The sequence below is a fragment of the Arachis hypogaea genome, chromosome 3, assembly GCF_003086295.3.
Source record: "Arachis hypogaea cultivar Tifrunner chromosome 3, arahy.Tifrunner.gnm2.J5K5, whole genome shotgun sequence".
In the NCBI taxonomy this organism is placed as follows: Eukaryota; Viridiplantae; Streptophyta; class Magnoliopsida; order Fabales; family Fabaceae; genus Arachis; species Arachis hypogaea.
This window is the reverse complement of record NC_092038.1, coordinates 137,028,762-137,043,840: the sequence shown is the minus strand read 5'-3', so window position 1 is coordinate 137,043,840 and position 15,079 is coordinate 137,028,762. Positions and strand designations below refer to the sequence as shown.

The 15,079-nt window shown below is 32.2% G+C and overlaps 2 protein-coding genes across 2 annotated transcripts; one reads left to right on the top strand and one right to left on the bottom strand.

The window, feature by feature from the left end:
* Window positions 1-4,537: 4,537 nt before the first annotated feature.
* Window positions 4,538-8,593, top strand: LOC112734288 (guanosine nucleotide diphosphate dissociation inhibitor 1). The gene is made up of 13 exons (XM_025783540.2): window positions 4,538-5,042; window positions 5,159-5,221; window positions 5,310-5,393; window positions 5,541-5,648; window positions 5,767-5,939; window positions 6,281-6,392; window positions 6,517-6,597; window positions 6,696-6,758; window positions 6,889-6,990; window positions 7,249-7,373; window positions 7,835-8,045; window positions 8,131-8,205; window positions 8,325-8,593. The coding sequence occupies exons 1-13, from the start codon at window positions 4,956-4,958 to the stop codon at window positions 8,373-8,375; spliced, it is 1,335 nt and encodes a 444-aa protein (XP_025639325.1). The 5' UTR covers window positions 4,538-4,955; the 3' UTR covers window positions 8,376-8,593.
* Window positions 8,594-10,874: 2,281 nt separating this feature from the next.
* On the bottom strand, window positions 10,875-14,574 carry LOC112734287 (acetolactate synthase small subunit 1, chloroplastic). Its single transcript, XM_025783539.2, has 12 exons — window positions 14,161-14,574; window positions 13,863-14,076; window positions 13,671-13,754; window positions 13,442-13,510; window positions 13,080-13,163; window positions 12,802-12,954; window positions 12,458-12,544; window positions 12,230-12,334; window positions 12,014-12,136; window positions 11,727-11,879; window positions 11,170-11,235; window positions 10,875-11,083 (listed from the first exon to the last, which is right to left on the bottom strand). Exons 1-12 carry the CDS (start codon window positions 14,391-14,393, stop codon window positions 11,000-11,002), a joined length of 1,455 nt encoding a protein of 484 aa, XP_025639324.1. The 5' UTR covers window positions 14,394-14,574; the 3' UTR covers window positions 10,875-10,999.
* Window positions 14,575-15,079: the final 505 nt, after the last annotated feature.

Genomic DNA, 15,079 nt, shown 5'->3' with positions numbered 1-15,079 from the left:
TCTTTGTAGACAGTCTGTTTTAGTATTTGGTAGTTTTGTTCAGTTTCAAATAATGCATGTGGCTGATGAAGCAAGTATGCAAGGGATGTTTTCAATCTAATAGCAAACACGAACACAAATGTCCGTTATCGAATTGTATGTTGAATTTGAAGAATTAGTTGAGGTTGATTTACCAGAGGCTAATATCGACTAGACAGTTTATAACACTAAAAGCGAAGAGGAATTTGAGGGCACTTACCATATTGTTGGTCCAACTGAAGAAGTGGATGAAGATGATATAATAGTTGAGTCTAACGTTGCAGATGTGGCAAATGTACTGGTGAGCCAACATCCATCTGGAGAGCCTTCTTTTATGCACATTTTGGATCTAGACGCTATGAATGCACTAGAGTTTCCTAAGTATGTCAATTCAGGTAAGTAGTCTATTATTATTATTGGTAAAGTATACTTTTTATCCCTGAAGTTTGGCAAAAGTTTCAAAAATACTCCTAAATTTTATTTTGTTTCAATTTTGTCTCAAAAGTTTTCGATTTGCATCAAATATATCATCTACACCTAAATGTTCAAAAAATTTAAGACCAATCTAACAATAATGCATGAAAATTATGTTTGATTTGTTTGTGTTGAGGGTTATTCTTATGAAATTGTTGTTGTATTGGTCTTAAACTTATTGAAAATTAACCGTTAGAGGTATATTTAATGCAAATCGAAAATTTTTGGGACAAAATTGAAATAAAATAAAATAAAATTTAGGGATATTTTTAAAACTTTTGTCAAACTTCAGCAACAAAAAATATACTTTACCCTTATTATTATTATTATTATTATTATTATTATTATTATTATTATTATTATTATTATTATTATTATTGAATCATAAAGCAATAGTTAGAATTTTTTCTTGTTGTTATTGCTGTAGATCTTGTTGTTGTTACGGACAGTAAATTTGTTGTTGGTATGGAATTTAGTTCTAGAGAGACTATTATTGCAACAATTAAAAGATTATACCGTTCGCAGGGGAGTTGATTACTAGGTGTGTGAATCTGAGCCAATCACTTTTTATGCTAAGTGTGTACAATACGGAATAAGTTACGATTGGCTTATTAAGGCTAGTCTTATTAAGAGAAAGTTTTGTTGGGTTATAAGGCGATACAATGGTAGTTACACATGCACCAGAACTATAATTTCTCAAGATCATGCCAAGCTAAATTCAGACATGATTGCAAAGGTGATAAAGCCATTGGTTCAAGTTGATCCATCTTTGAAAGTAAAATACGAGATTACTGAATTGCAGTCAAAATTCAATTATACGACAAGTTACCGCAAAGTATGACTCACTAAGCAAAAGGCAATTGCGAACTTTTTTGGTGGTTGGGAAGCTTTTTATGAAGCTTTGCCGTCGTGGTTTGAAGCAATGGTACAAAAATATACATTAGCAGCAGTCGAGATCGAAACTGCACCAGCATACCAAGGAGATGAGGTAGTCCAGGATGTTAGGATACTGACGCATATATTTTGGAGCTTTTGTCCTTGCATCAGAGCATTTAGGAGCTGCAAACTAATTATACAGGTAGATGACACACATCTGTGCGAAAAATATAAAGGAACTCTTTTAGTTGCAGTTTCTCAAGATGGCAATGGCAATATTGTGCCTCTTGCATTTGCCGTTGTTGAGGGTGAGACTTCTGATACATAACACTTCTTTCTTATTCATTTGCGCACACATGTGGTGACTTGAGATGGTGTTGAGTTTCTGCAAGTCTACTAGGTTCTCTAGGAACTTCCTGCTGTAAATCGAATTGTCTTTTGACCCTATTTGATGCATGTTATTCAATGCACTCAAATGATATCAGATATCAGTGGCACGGTTACACTCCATGTTAAGCGATGTTGCAAGATTTCATTAGGAACTACAATGTTTCTCATACGTTCATGACTATATGGTTCCACACAAACTGCAAAAGCATAACAAAACGAACGTATAAATATAAATACAAAATAATGCACAATAATAATAATAATAAAATTTAAGACGCCAATAAATTATAGTTCAAATGGTATAATCTCCTCATACTCACTTAACAAGTCGTAGGTTCGAGTCTCTCTATTTTTGATAAAAAAAAACCTATACCTTAAAACAATAAAGCCAAAAATAAAACTAACATGATATTTACAAAAGATGAATTTCTTTTCTATAAAACTACACCATCCCTAACAAATATTAAAAATCTGTATATTATTCTCTAACCCCAATTATAATACTATTCCATTCCCAAACCCCAATTTTTCTCACTATTATCCTTCTTGTTGGTTTCAATCAAGTCATCACTTGAATGATAGTTGAACTTCGATGACCCATTAAGGATTCCATTATCTTCTATCTCCATCACCTTTCTCTTCATATTATTATTATTATTATTATACCAACTTTTTATTTTGTTGTGACGAGGATGATAATGTCATAATGATGTTATTTCTTTTAAAATAATTTTGGTATAGTTCTATTTTCAGAATCTTAAATATGTTCAAGAATAATGGTGGTGGTGCTATGATTGTTCCAGAAGAAAAATAAAAACTTGATTCTTCTAAGTTTTGATGAAATTCTTCGAAATCAGTAATTAAAATAGTAGTAGTGGTCGTGGTTATGGAACCTTGATGATGATGGGGTCAAGACAAAAAGCAAAGTCATAAAAAGAAGGCATGGCAGACATGTCAAATGAGTTTGATGAAGGGAAAAAATATTGAAGGTGTGTAGAAGAAGAAGAAGGACCAAAAAGATTGGTGAAAATAGAGGTGGGAGAAGGAGAGTAAGAAGTAGAAAAATAGTTAGCGATCGAATAGAATTAGAGTTAGGGTTCAATTAGATTATGTTAGAAGATAATTTGATAATTTTTTATGATTTTTTAAAATTTTAATAGTTTTATTTAAAGAAGTCAATTTTTTATGGATATAAAGTTAATTTTTTTAGATAAATTTATTAATGTTTTAAATATTAATAGATTTAATAATGTGGTATGGGTTGTAAAGAAGTAGAGTAGATGCCACAAGGAAAGAATTTGTTATTTATTTATTTTTTAAAGCGGGAATGATACGGGTGACAACCATGCTAAGAAAACTCAGATCCATTTCTTCTTCTTTGCATTCATTCTTCAATCAATCAATTAGGAATCAAAGTTATTCTCTCCATAATAGAGTGACTTTGACAAGAGTGACCAAATGTAAAATTTTTAACAAATAACTTTATCTCATAAAAAAAAAAAAAGCAACTTTATTCGTGGTAAACTGCTTTGATCCTATATGATTAATGTACAAAAGAAATATATTATTCATTTAATTTAAAAAATAGTTACAATAATTGTCTTAATTTGTATGGTTTGATTCTATGTATAGTATAAATGTTTAGTGTATTTATTATAAAATTTAAGGTAAAATTAAAAAAATATTAATCAAGTAAATTTTATTATAAAATATTGATATAGTGAATTTAAAAACCAGTTATAAATTGAACATTGGTGAAAAGGAATTTTATAATAAAAAATAGATTAAAAAAATTTAACTATATGCATTAGTATAAAATATTTTTACAAAATAATTAATTTATATTTTACATTATAAAAATAGTTAACTTAATTATTTATTATTTAAAAACTTTACAAATATAATTATTTTATGAGATAATAATATAAAATAATTTTACACTAATATCGAGTGTTCGGTAAAATAAATATAAGAGAGATAGACCAAAATTTGTATTGTAATGGTCTTGTTTCTATTATTATTATTATTATTTATTTTTTTTAAGTTAAGAGTAAGACTCAAATTCAAGATTTTTATGTGAGGATAGAGAGATTATGTCATTTAAGTTATAATTCTTTGGTTTTCTATTATTATTTATTATTATTATTATTATTATTATTATTATTATTATTATTATTATTATTAGAATAGAAGATAAAAAAATAGAGTAAAGTATCGTTTTTGTCCCCAACGTTTGGGGTAAGTCCTATTTGTGTCCCTAACGTTTAAATCGTCCTATTTGTATCCTTAACCTTTATAAAAGTGATTTAATTGTATCCTACTATTAATTATATTAACAAATCAGATTATATTTTTCAATTATTCTTACTTGGATGTATTCATTCTCAATTAGGACTCACTTAGATGTGGTCGATTTTAATATTATACCCACTATTTGTGTTTAGATTCAATCATGTCCTTAGAAAAGTGAATTATGTAAATGTTATAGGAATTAGTTTTAACATTTGATGAGCTATTTTTCGAAGTAGATCATCGATTCTATCCCAAACATTTATATTCTAACTTCAAGAAGAGATTTTTAAAACTCAAACTAAAGCGTTCATGATGTGTAATTAACGGCAGTATAACATTGAATCACTTTTATAAACGTTAAGGATACAAATAGAACGATTTAAATGTTAGGGATACAAATAGAATTTACCCCAACGTTGGGACAAAAACAATACTTTCCTCTAAAAAAAATATTATCATAAGAAGATAGAAAGCTTTTGCCATCTTTAGACAATGTCATCATATTTGTGTTGTAAAAATAACTTCCAAAAATATACAATCATCATTAAATTAAAGGAAATTTGTTTGACGTGCTAGACTAAAAGAAATTGCATAGACTAAATCCAATTTAAAGTTTAAACCCATAAAGATAGAGAAATTTGACTAAAACATATGTATTATTTTAAGGTTTTTATTTTCTTTATTTTTTAATTCATATTTTAAGATGATTGATTAATAATGATTTTGTTGCAATCCCTTGTTCCATGGGACTACTATTAAAATTACACGGAGCCATAGCCGGTAGAAAAGGAAACCCTAAACCCCCTTTTTATTTGGTGTCAACCTTCTCTCAACTCTCTTCTGACTTGCAAGCTTCTTTCTTTCTTTGCTTTTTTTGATTGAATCCAAATCGAAATTGAAAGAAGATGGATGAAGAGTACGATGTGATCGTTTTGGGTACTGGCCTCAAAGAATGCATCCTCAGTGGTCTTCTCTCTGTTGATGGCCTCAAGGTCTCTTCTTTCCTCAGATCCAACTTCTTCACTTCAGATCACTGTTACTTCTTGTTATGATATGCATAATTGTGTAGTGTTTGATGATTCTGTTGTTGATGTGTTCGCTGCGCCAGGTTCTTCACATGGATAGGAATGACTATTACGGAGGAGAATCCACTTCCCTTAATCTTAATCAGGTTTTGTTTTTATTTTATGTAAATAAGATCTTTTTTTGTGAACTGTGATCGAGGGCAAAAGGATGATGTTTTTGTGTGTGTTGTTCAGCTATGGAAGAAGTTCAGGGGAGAAGACAAGCCCCCTGCGCATTTGGGTTCAAGCAGAGACTACAATGTTGATATGATCCCTAAGGTTCGTCATTTTCAATTTTCATCTTTTTTTTTTTTACTTGTTTAACATGTACCCTTGACCATTTTTGGGTATTTCGATAAATGTGCTGACCAATTTCAGTTTCTGTGATCCGTGTTTTGTTTTTTCTTCATATTTGGGGGGAGCTAGTTTATGATGGCAAATGGAACATTGGTGAGGGTTCTCATACACACTGATGTCACTAAGTATCTCTATTTCAAAGCTGTGGATGGAAGCTATGTCTTTAATAAAGGAAAGGTATGCTTGTGTTTTACTTTACATCATCCATTGTACTTGGATTTCTTTTCTTCTCTCTCTCTCTCTCTCTCTAGATTATTATTTTGGTGTATTAACTGTTTCCATGGTTTCCATATAGGTTTACAAGGTGCCATCAAATGATGTGGAGGCCTTGAAATCCCCACTCATGGGTTTGTTTGAAAAGCGTCGAGCACGCAAGTTTTTCATCTATGTTCAAAATTATGAGGAGAGTGATCCTAAAACTCATGAGGGGATGGACTTGACAAGAGTGTCTACCAGAGAACTGATAGAGTATGTGTACTCTAGTTTTCGTCTTGTGTCTACTATCAGGGTTTTCATTTCTAGATTTATGATCTAACTGTTTGTATTGCCTTGATTCCCTGCTTAAGCATTTTGACTGCAACATTTTGAAGTCGAACTGGCACCATAGTTAACTGCAAATTTTGGTATTTTTGTTTGTGTACTCATGTTATAGCATATAAAATTTTTGTTGCATGTTACTTATATACATCCTTCACCATATATTATATAGATTTCTTTATCCTTTTGATGAAAAAGAAATTGGAATGGTGTGTTGATGGGCATAGAAAATATTTTGAGGTTTCCTTGCTTTTCTTGTTGACTTGTAACAGAAAATATGGCCTCAGTGATGACACTGTTGACTTCATCGGTCATGCTATTGCCCTTCATAGAGATGATCGCTATTTGGATCAGCCAGCACTGGACACCGTGAAGAGAATGAAGGTAAGTCTACAGGATCTTTTCATCTTTCCTACTATGGATCTTTCTCAAATTGATGATTCATCTGCTCCATTTTGTTCGAAGCTTCTCTTGTCTCCGTCATCATGCATGTGTTTCCTACTTGTAGTTATATTCTGAGTCTCTAGCACGCTTTCAAGGAGGATCACCTTACATATATCCTTTGTATGGTTTAGGAGAGCTTCCCCAGGTATCCTTGTATACATATCTTGTTATCCATCTGTTTACCTATTTGGGGGGATGTGGATTTTTTTAGCTTACAGTTTGAAAACTCATTTCTATTTTCAGGCATTTGCACGTCTTAGTGCTGTGTATGGTGGAACATATATGTTGAATAAACCTGAATGCAAGGTAGATCCTATATGACAACTATGAATATTTCAAAACCGTGGAAAGAATCTGACCCAGCAAATTTATCTCTTCTGTTTGATTTTTTTTTTTAGCATTTTCTTAACACGCATTTATTTTGCTGGACTGCCAGGTAGAATTTAATGAGGAAGGAAAGGTTATAGGGGTAACATCTGAAGGTGAAACTGCAAAGTGTAAAAAAGTTGTTTGTGATCCGTCATACTTGCCCAACAAGGTAATATTTTCATCATAACTACTTGTAACCAATTCAGGTGATGATAAGTGTACGGAATATTGTTTGGTCCTAAAAATTTCTCTTAAAGTGTAATATCCATGCTAAAATATGATACTGGTTCTGTTGATCAGTTTATGATTGTATTCAGCCATGTCCTTGTTAGAATAAATAAAATTAGTGGTGAAAGGTGATAATATCATTTCACTTTCTATTGATTGGAGATTGCATCCTTTAAAAAAAATTTAACCATTTCAACAGGTGAGGAAGGTTGGAAGGGTTGCAAGGGCAATAGCCATAATGAGCCACCCAATCCCCAACACTGGTGATTCTCATTCAGTGCAAATTATTCTACCTCAGAAGCAGTTGGGACGGAAGTCTGACATGTAAGTTCTCATGCAATCCTTTGAATATAAAAATGCACTTAAATTTGTGCAATTCATTACAATGAACATACAGTAAATCAAGAATATGTATGCTGATATAGAGATTGTTAATTAACCTGAGCTCTGCATTTTGGACTATTCTTTAGAACTTCTTAATAAGGAAATTTCAAAGTCTATTAAATTAGCAAAGATAAAAAACTAGCCATGTCAATCATATATATGGCTTGTATCTCACTTTCAGTACTCTTCACCTAAAAAGCATAATTTCAACATTTACTAAATTTAACGAAATTGCTTCATAATGAGCGTTGTGATTGAGTGAAGAACTAAAATCGCAACCATGTCATCTTCAAAACTTATCTAAATAAGTAATCTTTTGACATCGGAGCATCTGATATCCTATTAATTACAGATTTCAGTTTTACCTTTTAATTGGATGCTAATTTCTGTTGTCCTGGCAGGTATGTGTTTTGCTGTTCGTACACTCACAACGTTGCCCCCAAAGGAAAATTTATTGCATTTGTATCAGCAGAGGCAGAGACTGATAATCCTGAGAGTGAACTAAGGGCAGGAATTGAACTTCTAGGACCAGTTGATGAGATATTTTTCGATATATATGACAGATATGAACCAGTCAATGAACCCTCTTTGGACAACTGCTTTATATCAACTGTATGTTCACTCTGTCTTGTATACCATATACTTTTCCATGTTATGTTGATTGGTCGATAATCAATATATTTAACATCTTTGGCAGAGTTATGATGCTACTACTCACTTTGAGTCAACAGTAGTGGACGTTCTCAACATGTATACATTGATAACTGGAAAGGTTGTTTTTTGCACTTACTTCCTTTTGTATTTATGATCCCATTACTCATGATATTCTCCTGATAGTTTTCCGGGGTATTCTATGGTTGATATATTTCTTTATTGGATGATTATGAATAGGTTGTTGACCTCAGTGTGGATCTAAGTGCTGCTAGTGCTGCTGAAGAGTAAAGAGAGGACACTGGATTATCAAGTTCTGTTGCTGGTGTATGAAATGTATTATCTATTTGGCAACTGTTATTAACGTTTATAATAAGTACTTTATGCTGTTGTTTTCCAAAGAAAAAGAAAAAAGAAGTAAACAGTGAAGGTCGACTTGTAAAACGCTTACCCAAGCACACTTTGTGGGGTTGTCCATGGTACTACATTTATACATTTATGTTCTTATATGATCTCAGGTGCTGCTTTGCATTGTTGCTTGTTATTTTCCAACTGAGGAGTTGGTTCTGCACTTCTCAAAAACCTAGTGGACGATTGCTCCTATATCATTCCTATACTATCGACCTGACACAGTTAATTGGAGTTTTATTAGCAACATCGTCACTCATTATGTTCTCGATCATTTTTTTTAATTTGTTACTAACAACTTATTTAAGCTGCTAGTACCAATTTACTATTCACAGTATTTTTGTACCGTATATAATTATATATAAAAATTGAACTTACATTTTTACGGGCTCATACTATAATTACTATATATAATTGGTAACACAAGATTATTGTAATTGTGAATTTGGATCCAACATCTGGTTTATTAAAATGGATTAATATCTACGCACAAGTGTTTTGCATTTACAAGCTTTCAAGTCTGAACGAAATTCACCCATTAATTGCAATTACAAGCTTTACAAATCTGAACGAAATCCACCCATTAATCGCGCTGCTTATGTTACGTGCCTTTTTAACAGAATTTTAAATCAATTCAAATCAATTAACGCGTAAATATATAACTTCCATTTTTCAAAAGATTTCGTTTCTTTTTTCGAGTTTCTTGCCAAATTTGTTGGATCTCCTTCATGCGTTCTCTCTTTACTTCGTTTTTTTTTTTATTTTCATGGTTTCTGAAATTAAGCTTTGAAATCGTTTTGAAGATAATGGAATTTCAGAAATACACACAAACGATTACATAAATACACCCAAATGGTTACAAAAATACACCCAAACGGTTACAGAAAGGATTATAGAAATACACCCAAACAGTTACAGAAATACACCCAAATGATTACAGAAATACACCCACAACAAGGGAAGACAATATATTTCTTTTTGAAATCTTTTAATATTTTGCTAGTTAAGAATGAGGCACATGACAAAGGAAATCTAGAAGAAAAAACTAGAAGAACAGTAAAATAGTACCTTGAATAATGTTTCTTCCTTTTTTCTGGTGATTTTTTATGGAGATTTGTATCTTTTCTTCTTGATTTCTTCTACTCTTCGCGAGGAATTGGAACGTTTCTCCAGAATCGTAATAGATTGTTTCGAATGTCCCTTGAATTTTGATGGTTTGCGTTTTGATTGAGGGAGAAGAGGAAGAATAAACGTATTGTGGAAGGGACGCACGTTTTTTTCTTGAACTTGGAGTAATTTGTATAGCTTGTAAGCCAAAAAGGCTTGTATGTGTAGCAGGCCTCTATTAAAATATTCTTAGATTTTAGTATATTTTAAGTATAGGAAAATTTAAATGTTATAATTAAATTTTAAATTTTGTTTGGTTGAGATAACTATACTTGTATTTTAAAATATTGTTTGAAAAAGATAGATTATTTTCATTCATAAAATATGTAGTTAATCTTATTATTTATAAATTTACGTATGAATTAATGTATATAAACATATTTTTTTAAGTGTAGAGAGGAAGGATATTATTTTCTTTAGAAAAATTAAAATTTCTCATTTTTAACAAGATCTCTTATTAAAATTTTTGAATTTTAAAATTTTTTCCAAAAAAATATTTCCAAACAACTTATTTTATCATTTAAAATTTTTAATATTCTCTAAAGTTACTTTCCCTCTTTTAATTACCTGTTCAAATGCACTCTAAAGGTGATGCAAGCTTGTTTCCTTTTTCATTATGGTCTTGAGGGGTCTTTTTGTCAACTGAAATATCTATAGTTAAATCAATCCTGTTACATGCATAAAAACAATTATTTATATAAAATATATATTCAAATACAAAATATATATTAAAAATAAGCAAAATATATATAATATACATAAATACAGTGACTGATTAATAGTTAATTTTTGTGTACATATGATATTTTGTTGTCTCATACTGATGAATCCTTGGCTAGGCATTTCAATGGTAATAATCCAGAGATCAACTTTTTAAAACAGTTTTTATTGAAAAATAAAACTACAATTCTTCAAGTTAAATAAGCCAATGTCTTCATAATAGTGTAGACAGTGGTACCACCTAAAATAAAAAGAAGAAAACCTAGACAATGATCAAAGGAAAAAGGAAAAGACCAAAAAAGGAACTCGAGACTGGACAAATTTTAAAGTTAGATAACTCAGTTATCTATAGTTTTATTTATCCAACAATTTAATTTAGACTACCTTTATAGCTTAATTCTATAAGTAATTGTTCCTGTTCTTTCTACATTACCCGTCAATGGTTTAAAAACATTTTTCCTAGTTGCATTTTATTTGAATGCAATTTAGGCTAGATTTCCCTGACCAAAGAGAACAGCTTTGAAATTACTAGTTACCGTCAAAATTTCCAGTCAAGAACAAACACGCCGAACTTAGAAAGTGAAAAACACAAGGTTCAACGCAGTTTAAACAATTACAATTTACAAGGGAAAGGAATATCCACGCAAGTATTTGGAGTCTACCCCTGACTCGCGCACCAGTGCTATGCGCCCAGTTCGTGCCACCTGAAACAAACACACAATGATTACAAGTTTTGTTGGTTGAAAAAAAAGCACCATATTCTAAATGCAATGCTGATGAAAGCACAAACCTCACAAATCCCATACGGTTCCAGCGTTCTCTGCAACGCCACCATTTTGTCCAGATCTCCGGTAACCTAGAACAAAATTATATTTAGATTTATTTCACAGGTTGCAAAAACAATATTTGAAGTAAATAAATAAAAGAGAGAAATTTCACTAGGATAACATTTTTTTGTCTATCAGCCAATACTTATTAATTTGAATGCAAAGCTGTTGATAACCATTACATAACCCCAACTGGGGGTTAGAACTAATAAACGTGGAAGCAAATATCAACAAGTTTGTGTCTATATGGTGTCATCAAAGTCGTCCAGGAGAAACATATCTTGTGTCTCAACTTTCCTATTAATAGTAAATTCAACTAAAATAAATTGCTTTCGTTTAAGTACATTGTAGTTGCTAATTCAACATTCTTTTGTTAGTAAAGTAGCATTGAGTTGAGTTTCTATCTTTCTTTCTATTATTTTTTCTTAAGGATACATAGTATTCTCAGCTATCAATATAAGTTGATGCCAAATATGAGATCATGCCCCTGGTTAAAGATTCTAACAAAAAAAAATATCACCTCAAGGGTTACTGTATGATCAGATACATCAACGGCTTTAGCCCTAAAAATGGTGGCGATATCGAGGACATCACGTCGTGCAGCAGTATTGACAGCAATCTTTATCAGCATCAATTCTCGCTCAGCAAATGGTAAGTGGGTGAGATCATGAACCTGGAGAAAAGTAAATTAAATATGACCGAAATAGTGAGCAAATTCTAAAATGCAGTGCCACAAACACCACTGCAAATATTGTAAAGCTGGGAAGTCAGTTTAGGACGTGAGAAGTTTTGGTAAAGATTTCGAACCTCATGCAGTTCTACTAGCTTATACAGTTGCTGCACCAACTTGCCAATTGACTCATCTGTCCCTGGAACCACGGTTGTAATTCTAGAAAGTCCTTCAACTTCCGCATGTCCCACAGCTAAACTCTGGCAACATATGAGCATGAGAGAACAAATAAACTACAAGTATATCTAATATTACACCTAAATATAAGTAGAAATCAAATTGAGGAAGCAAACCTGAATGTTGTATCCCCTTCTAGCAAAAACCCCTGTGACTAAGTTGAGAACTCCAGGAGAATCATTCACAAGGATGGATAAAGTGTGTGATTGAATTCCAGTGGTCTGAAGGCATCATATCATCAAAGATATTAGAAGGGAGGATGAACTAAACATTATTGCATCTACAGTACATACATAAAAAGGGAGTTAACTATACATACATAAAAAGGGAGTTAACTATCTTACATCATCATCATTGAGAACACCCCAGTGAGCATCAAGTACTTGCTTGACTATAAAGCCATCTGAAGGCTCTGAAGGATAAACATCACCCTTCACATAAGCAAAAATTTTAGAGAAAAGAAAAGGACAGAGACTAGATAAGAATTTATCAGGGTTTAAATAAATCCAAGTAGAGTTTATTAGGGTTTAAATAAATCCAAGTAGAGAAGGGATGAAAAATATTGAACACAGTGGAACATATTTAAGTCATTATAGCTTCAAGTCAATATGTTACAAATCTAAAGTTTTTGGTCCAAAAATGGAATTAGAAAGGTAAATGGAACAACTAAAGAGCATGAAGACAGTACCCCCACAGGTGTATCAGTGTTGGTAATAGGATTGCTAGTTTTGGCTGCCTCAAGGGCATTAACAACTGGTTTTACTTCAAGATCCGGATAAGAAGCAGCTGAAAACCGCCAAAATGGAGCAGAGGCACCCAACTTCTCCCTTCTCAAAGCAATCTAGTTGCAGTTACAACATGACACAATGACAAATTATTAAATTTTATGTAACCCAACAATATAATGTATGTCAAAGTAACCAAGATAAAACTAAATTTCTAAGGTACTAAATTGAACTTCCCAACCTTTCCGGTTCTAGCTATTTCTTTAATTCCAAACTTGCTTAGATTTCTTTCAAATGCAACGAGCTTCCCTGGATCTCCAGTGACCTGTAACATTTGTAAGAAAATTCACTTGAAACTGTGACTTGATATGACAGTTTATCGAGACACTAAGCTTTCTGAGATTTTAGGATCATTTGGTAAATGTGATGGATAATAATTGAAAAAAAACTAGAGTAACAAGTATATGAAATGCATAAAGAGCCCAGCCAAGACCAGCCTTCAACTATAATAAGGTTTATTCACATGCATAGAATAAATCAGACACTTAAAAAAGCAGTGGTTAAACATTAATAATAACATATCTAAAGTTGTTCAGCAATAACCTCAATCGTCACAGAATGTTCCGAGGTATCCACGACCTTAGCTCTGAAGATGTCCACAAACCACTTTATCTGAAAATTCCCAAGCGGATGGAAAAGAAAAATAGTAAAGAAAAAGCTCTGCTAGGAAAATAAACAAACACCACACGTGCGCACTCCCCTAGAATCTTACTTTATAGAACATGAATCTTTTTGGCAACAAATTATGCACGCAGACACATATAACTTATACCTCATTATAGTATTTGGGGTCGGATTTCACTTTTATGAGCATTAATTCACGTTCCACCTGTGGCTCATTCGAAAGATCTTCAACCTAATCAACACCATTGACACATGTTGCAGTCACAAACCACTCATGTTCAGTTTCGCTTAAATTAAATTCATCCAACATCACCAATAATAATTACAAAATGAACAATACCTTTAAAACATTGACGAGCTTGTGGAGCTGCTCCACGACTTGCCGGAGCACCCTATCGGTGCCGGAGACGACGATGGTGAAGAGCGCCTTGTCCTCGTTGAGACCAACTGCGAGAGACTCGATGTTGTAACCTCTTCGCGCGAAAACCCCCGCAATTCTATTAATCATTCCGCTCTCGTCACCAACGAAGACCGAAATCGTGTGCCGCCTAACCCTGCATCACAGACACAATCAAAGAAATCACGACATTGCGCACACGCGCCAAACAAGAGCGTGGAACAAGAGGGAGGGAACGTGCTTTGATCGGACGGCGGGAGGGGGAGGGCCGTTGGAAGAGAGAGCTGCATCTTCGGCGAATTTTCCTCCGGCGCCGCCGGAGCTGACGGCGCGAATGGAGAGTTTATTGTGGCGGATGAGTGAGCGGGATGGAGGAGCGGGAGGTGGGTTTGGAAAGAGGGAGAAGGTTTTGTTTGGTTGAGGGAATGAGGAATGGAGTTTGAAGGCATGGATTGGAGCTGAAGCTACAGCCATGCCAAACAGTGTGTAAGAAAATGATGTTAGTGAGTGTAGGGTGGCTACTTTGCTATCCTGCTAGTTCTGCTTCTAACGGTAGTAAGGTGCTACTTCCGATATTGGGTTTCAAGAGGCGGCGCTTCTACTGCTACTCTGCCTCAAATAATTGTTAACTGGCAAAATAATAGTTGAGCCCCTGGTTTAGTGGTAAATACTTACTTCCCATCATTTTTTTTTTTACCAAAAGTAATATTTGCATAATAAAATCTGCCCCCTGAAACCAATTATCATATATATATATATATATAATTTAACTTAATTTTAATATATATTTTATATTTTTAAGTATGTTTTATATTAAAAATCAATTTTAAATATATATTTAATATGATTAATTTTTAATAAATTAAATAATACATATATTTATATATAAATATGTAATAATTGATTTTAATATATATATAATTTTATTTTTTATTTTAATTTTAGCTTACAATTTTGACATTTAAAGTTTAAATTGCTGTATATAAAAAACTATTTTGTGCATAATTTATTTTATATCAATCAAATATATATTAAAAAATAAAATATATATATTAAAAATAAAATATATATTAAAAAATATATATTAAAAAATAAAATATATATTAAAAATAAAATAAAATAAATTTTATATATATTCATACTATGGTCCAAATGAATAA

What these genes read in the sequence shown, in the direction of transcription:
- LOC112734288 (XM_025783540.2), top strand. Translation starts at nt 4,956, where the DNA reads ATGGATGAAGAGTACGATGTGATCGTTTTGGGTACTGGCCTCAAAGAA. An exon ending in ATGTTGATATGATCCCTAAG is followed by an intron (nt 5,394 to 5,540) that starts GTTCGTCATTTT and finishes GGGGGGAGCTAG; the next exon opens with TTTATGATGGCAAATGGAAC. An exon ending in TGAATAAACCTGAATGCAAG is followed by an intron (nt 6,759 to 6,888) that starts GTAGATCCTATA and finishes CTGGACTGCCAG; the next exon opens with GTAGAATTTAATGAGGAAGG.
- LOC112734287 (XM_025783539.2), bottom strand. Translation starts at nt 14,393, where the DNA reads ATGGCTGTAGCTTCAGCTCCAATCCATGCCTTCAAACTCCATTCCTCA. An exon ending in ACCCCAAATACTATAATGAG is followed by an intron (nt 13,511 to 13,670) that starts GTATAAGTTATA and finishes GGGAATTTTCAG; the next exon opens with ATAAAGTGGTTTGTGGACAT. An exon ending in AAATAGCTAGAACCGGAAAG is followed by an intron (nt 12,955 to 13,079) that starts GTTGGGAAGTTC and finishes AACTGCAACTAG; the next exon opens with ATTGCTTTGAGAAGGGAGAA.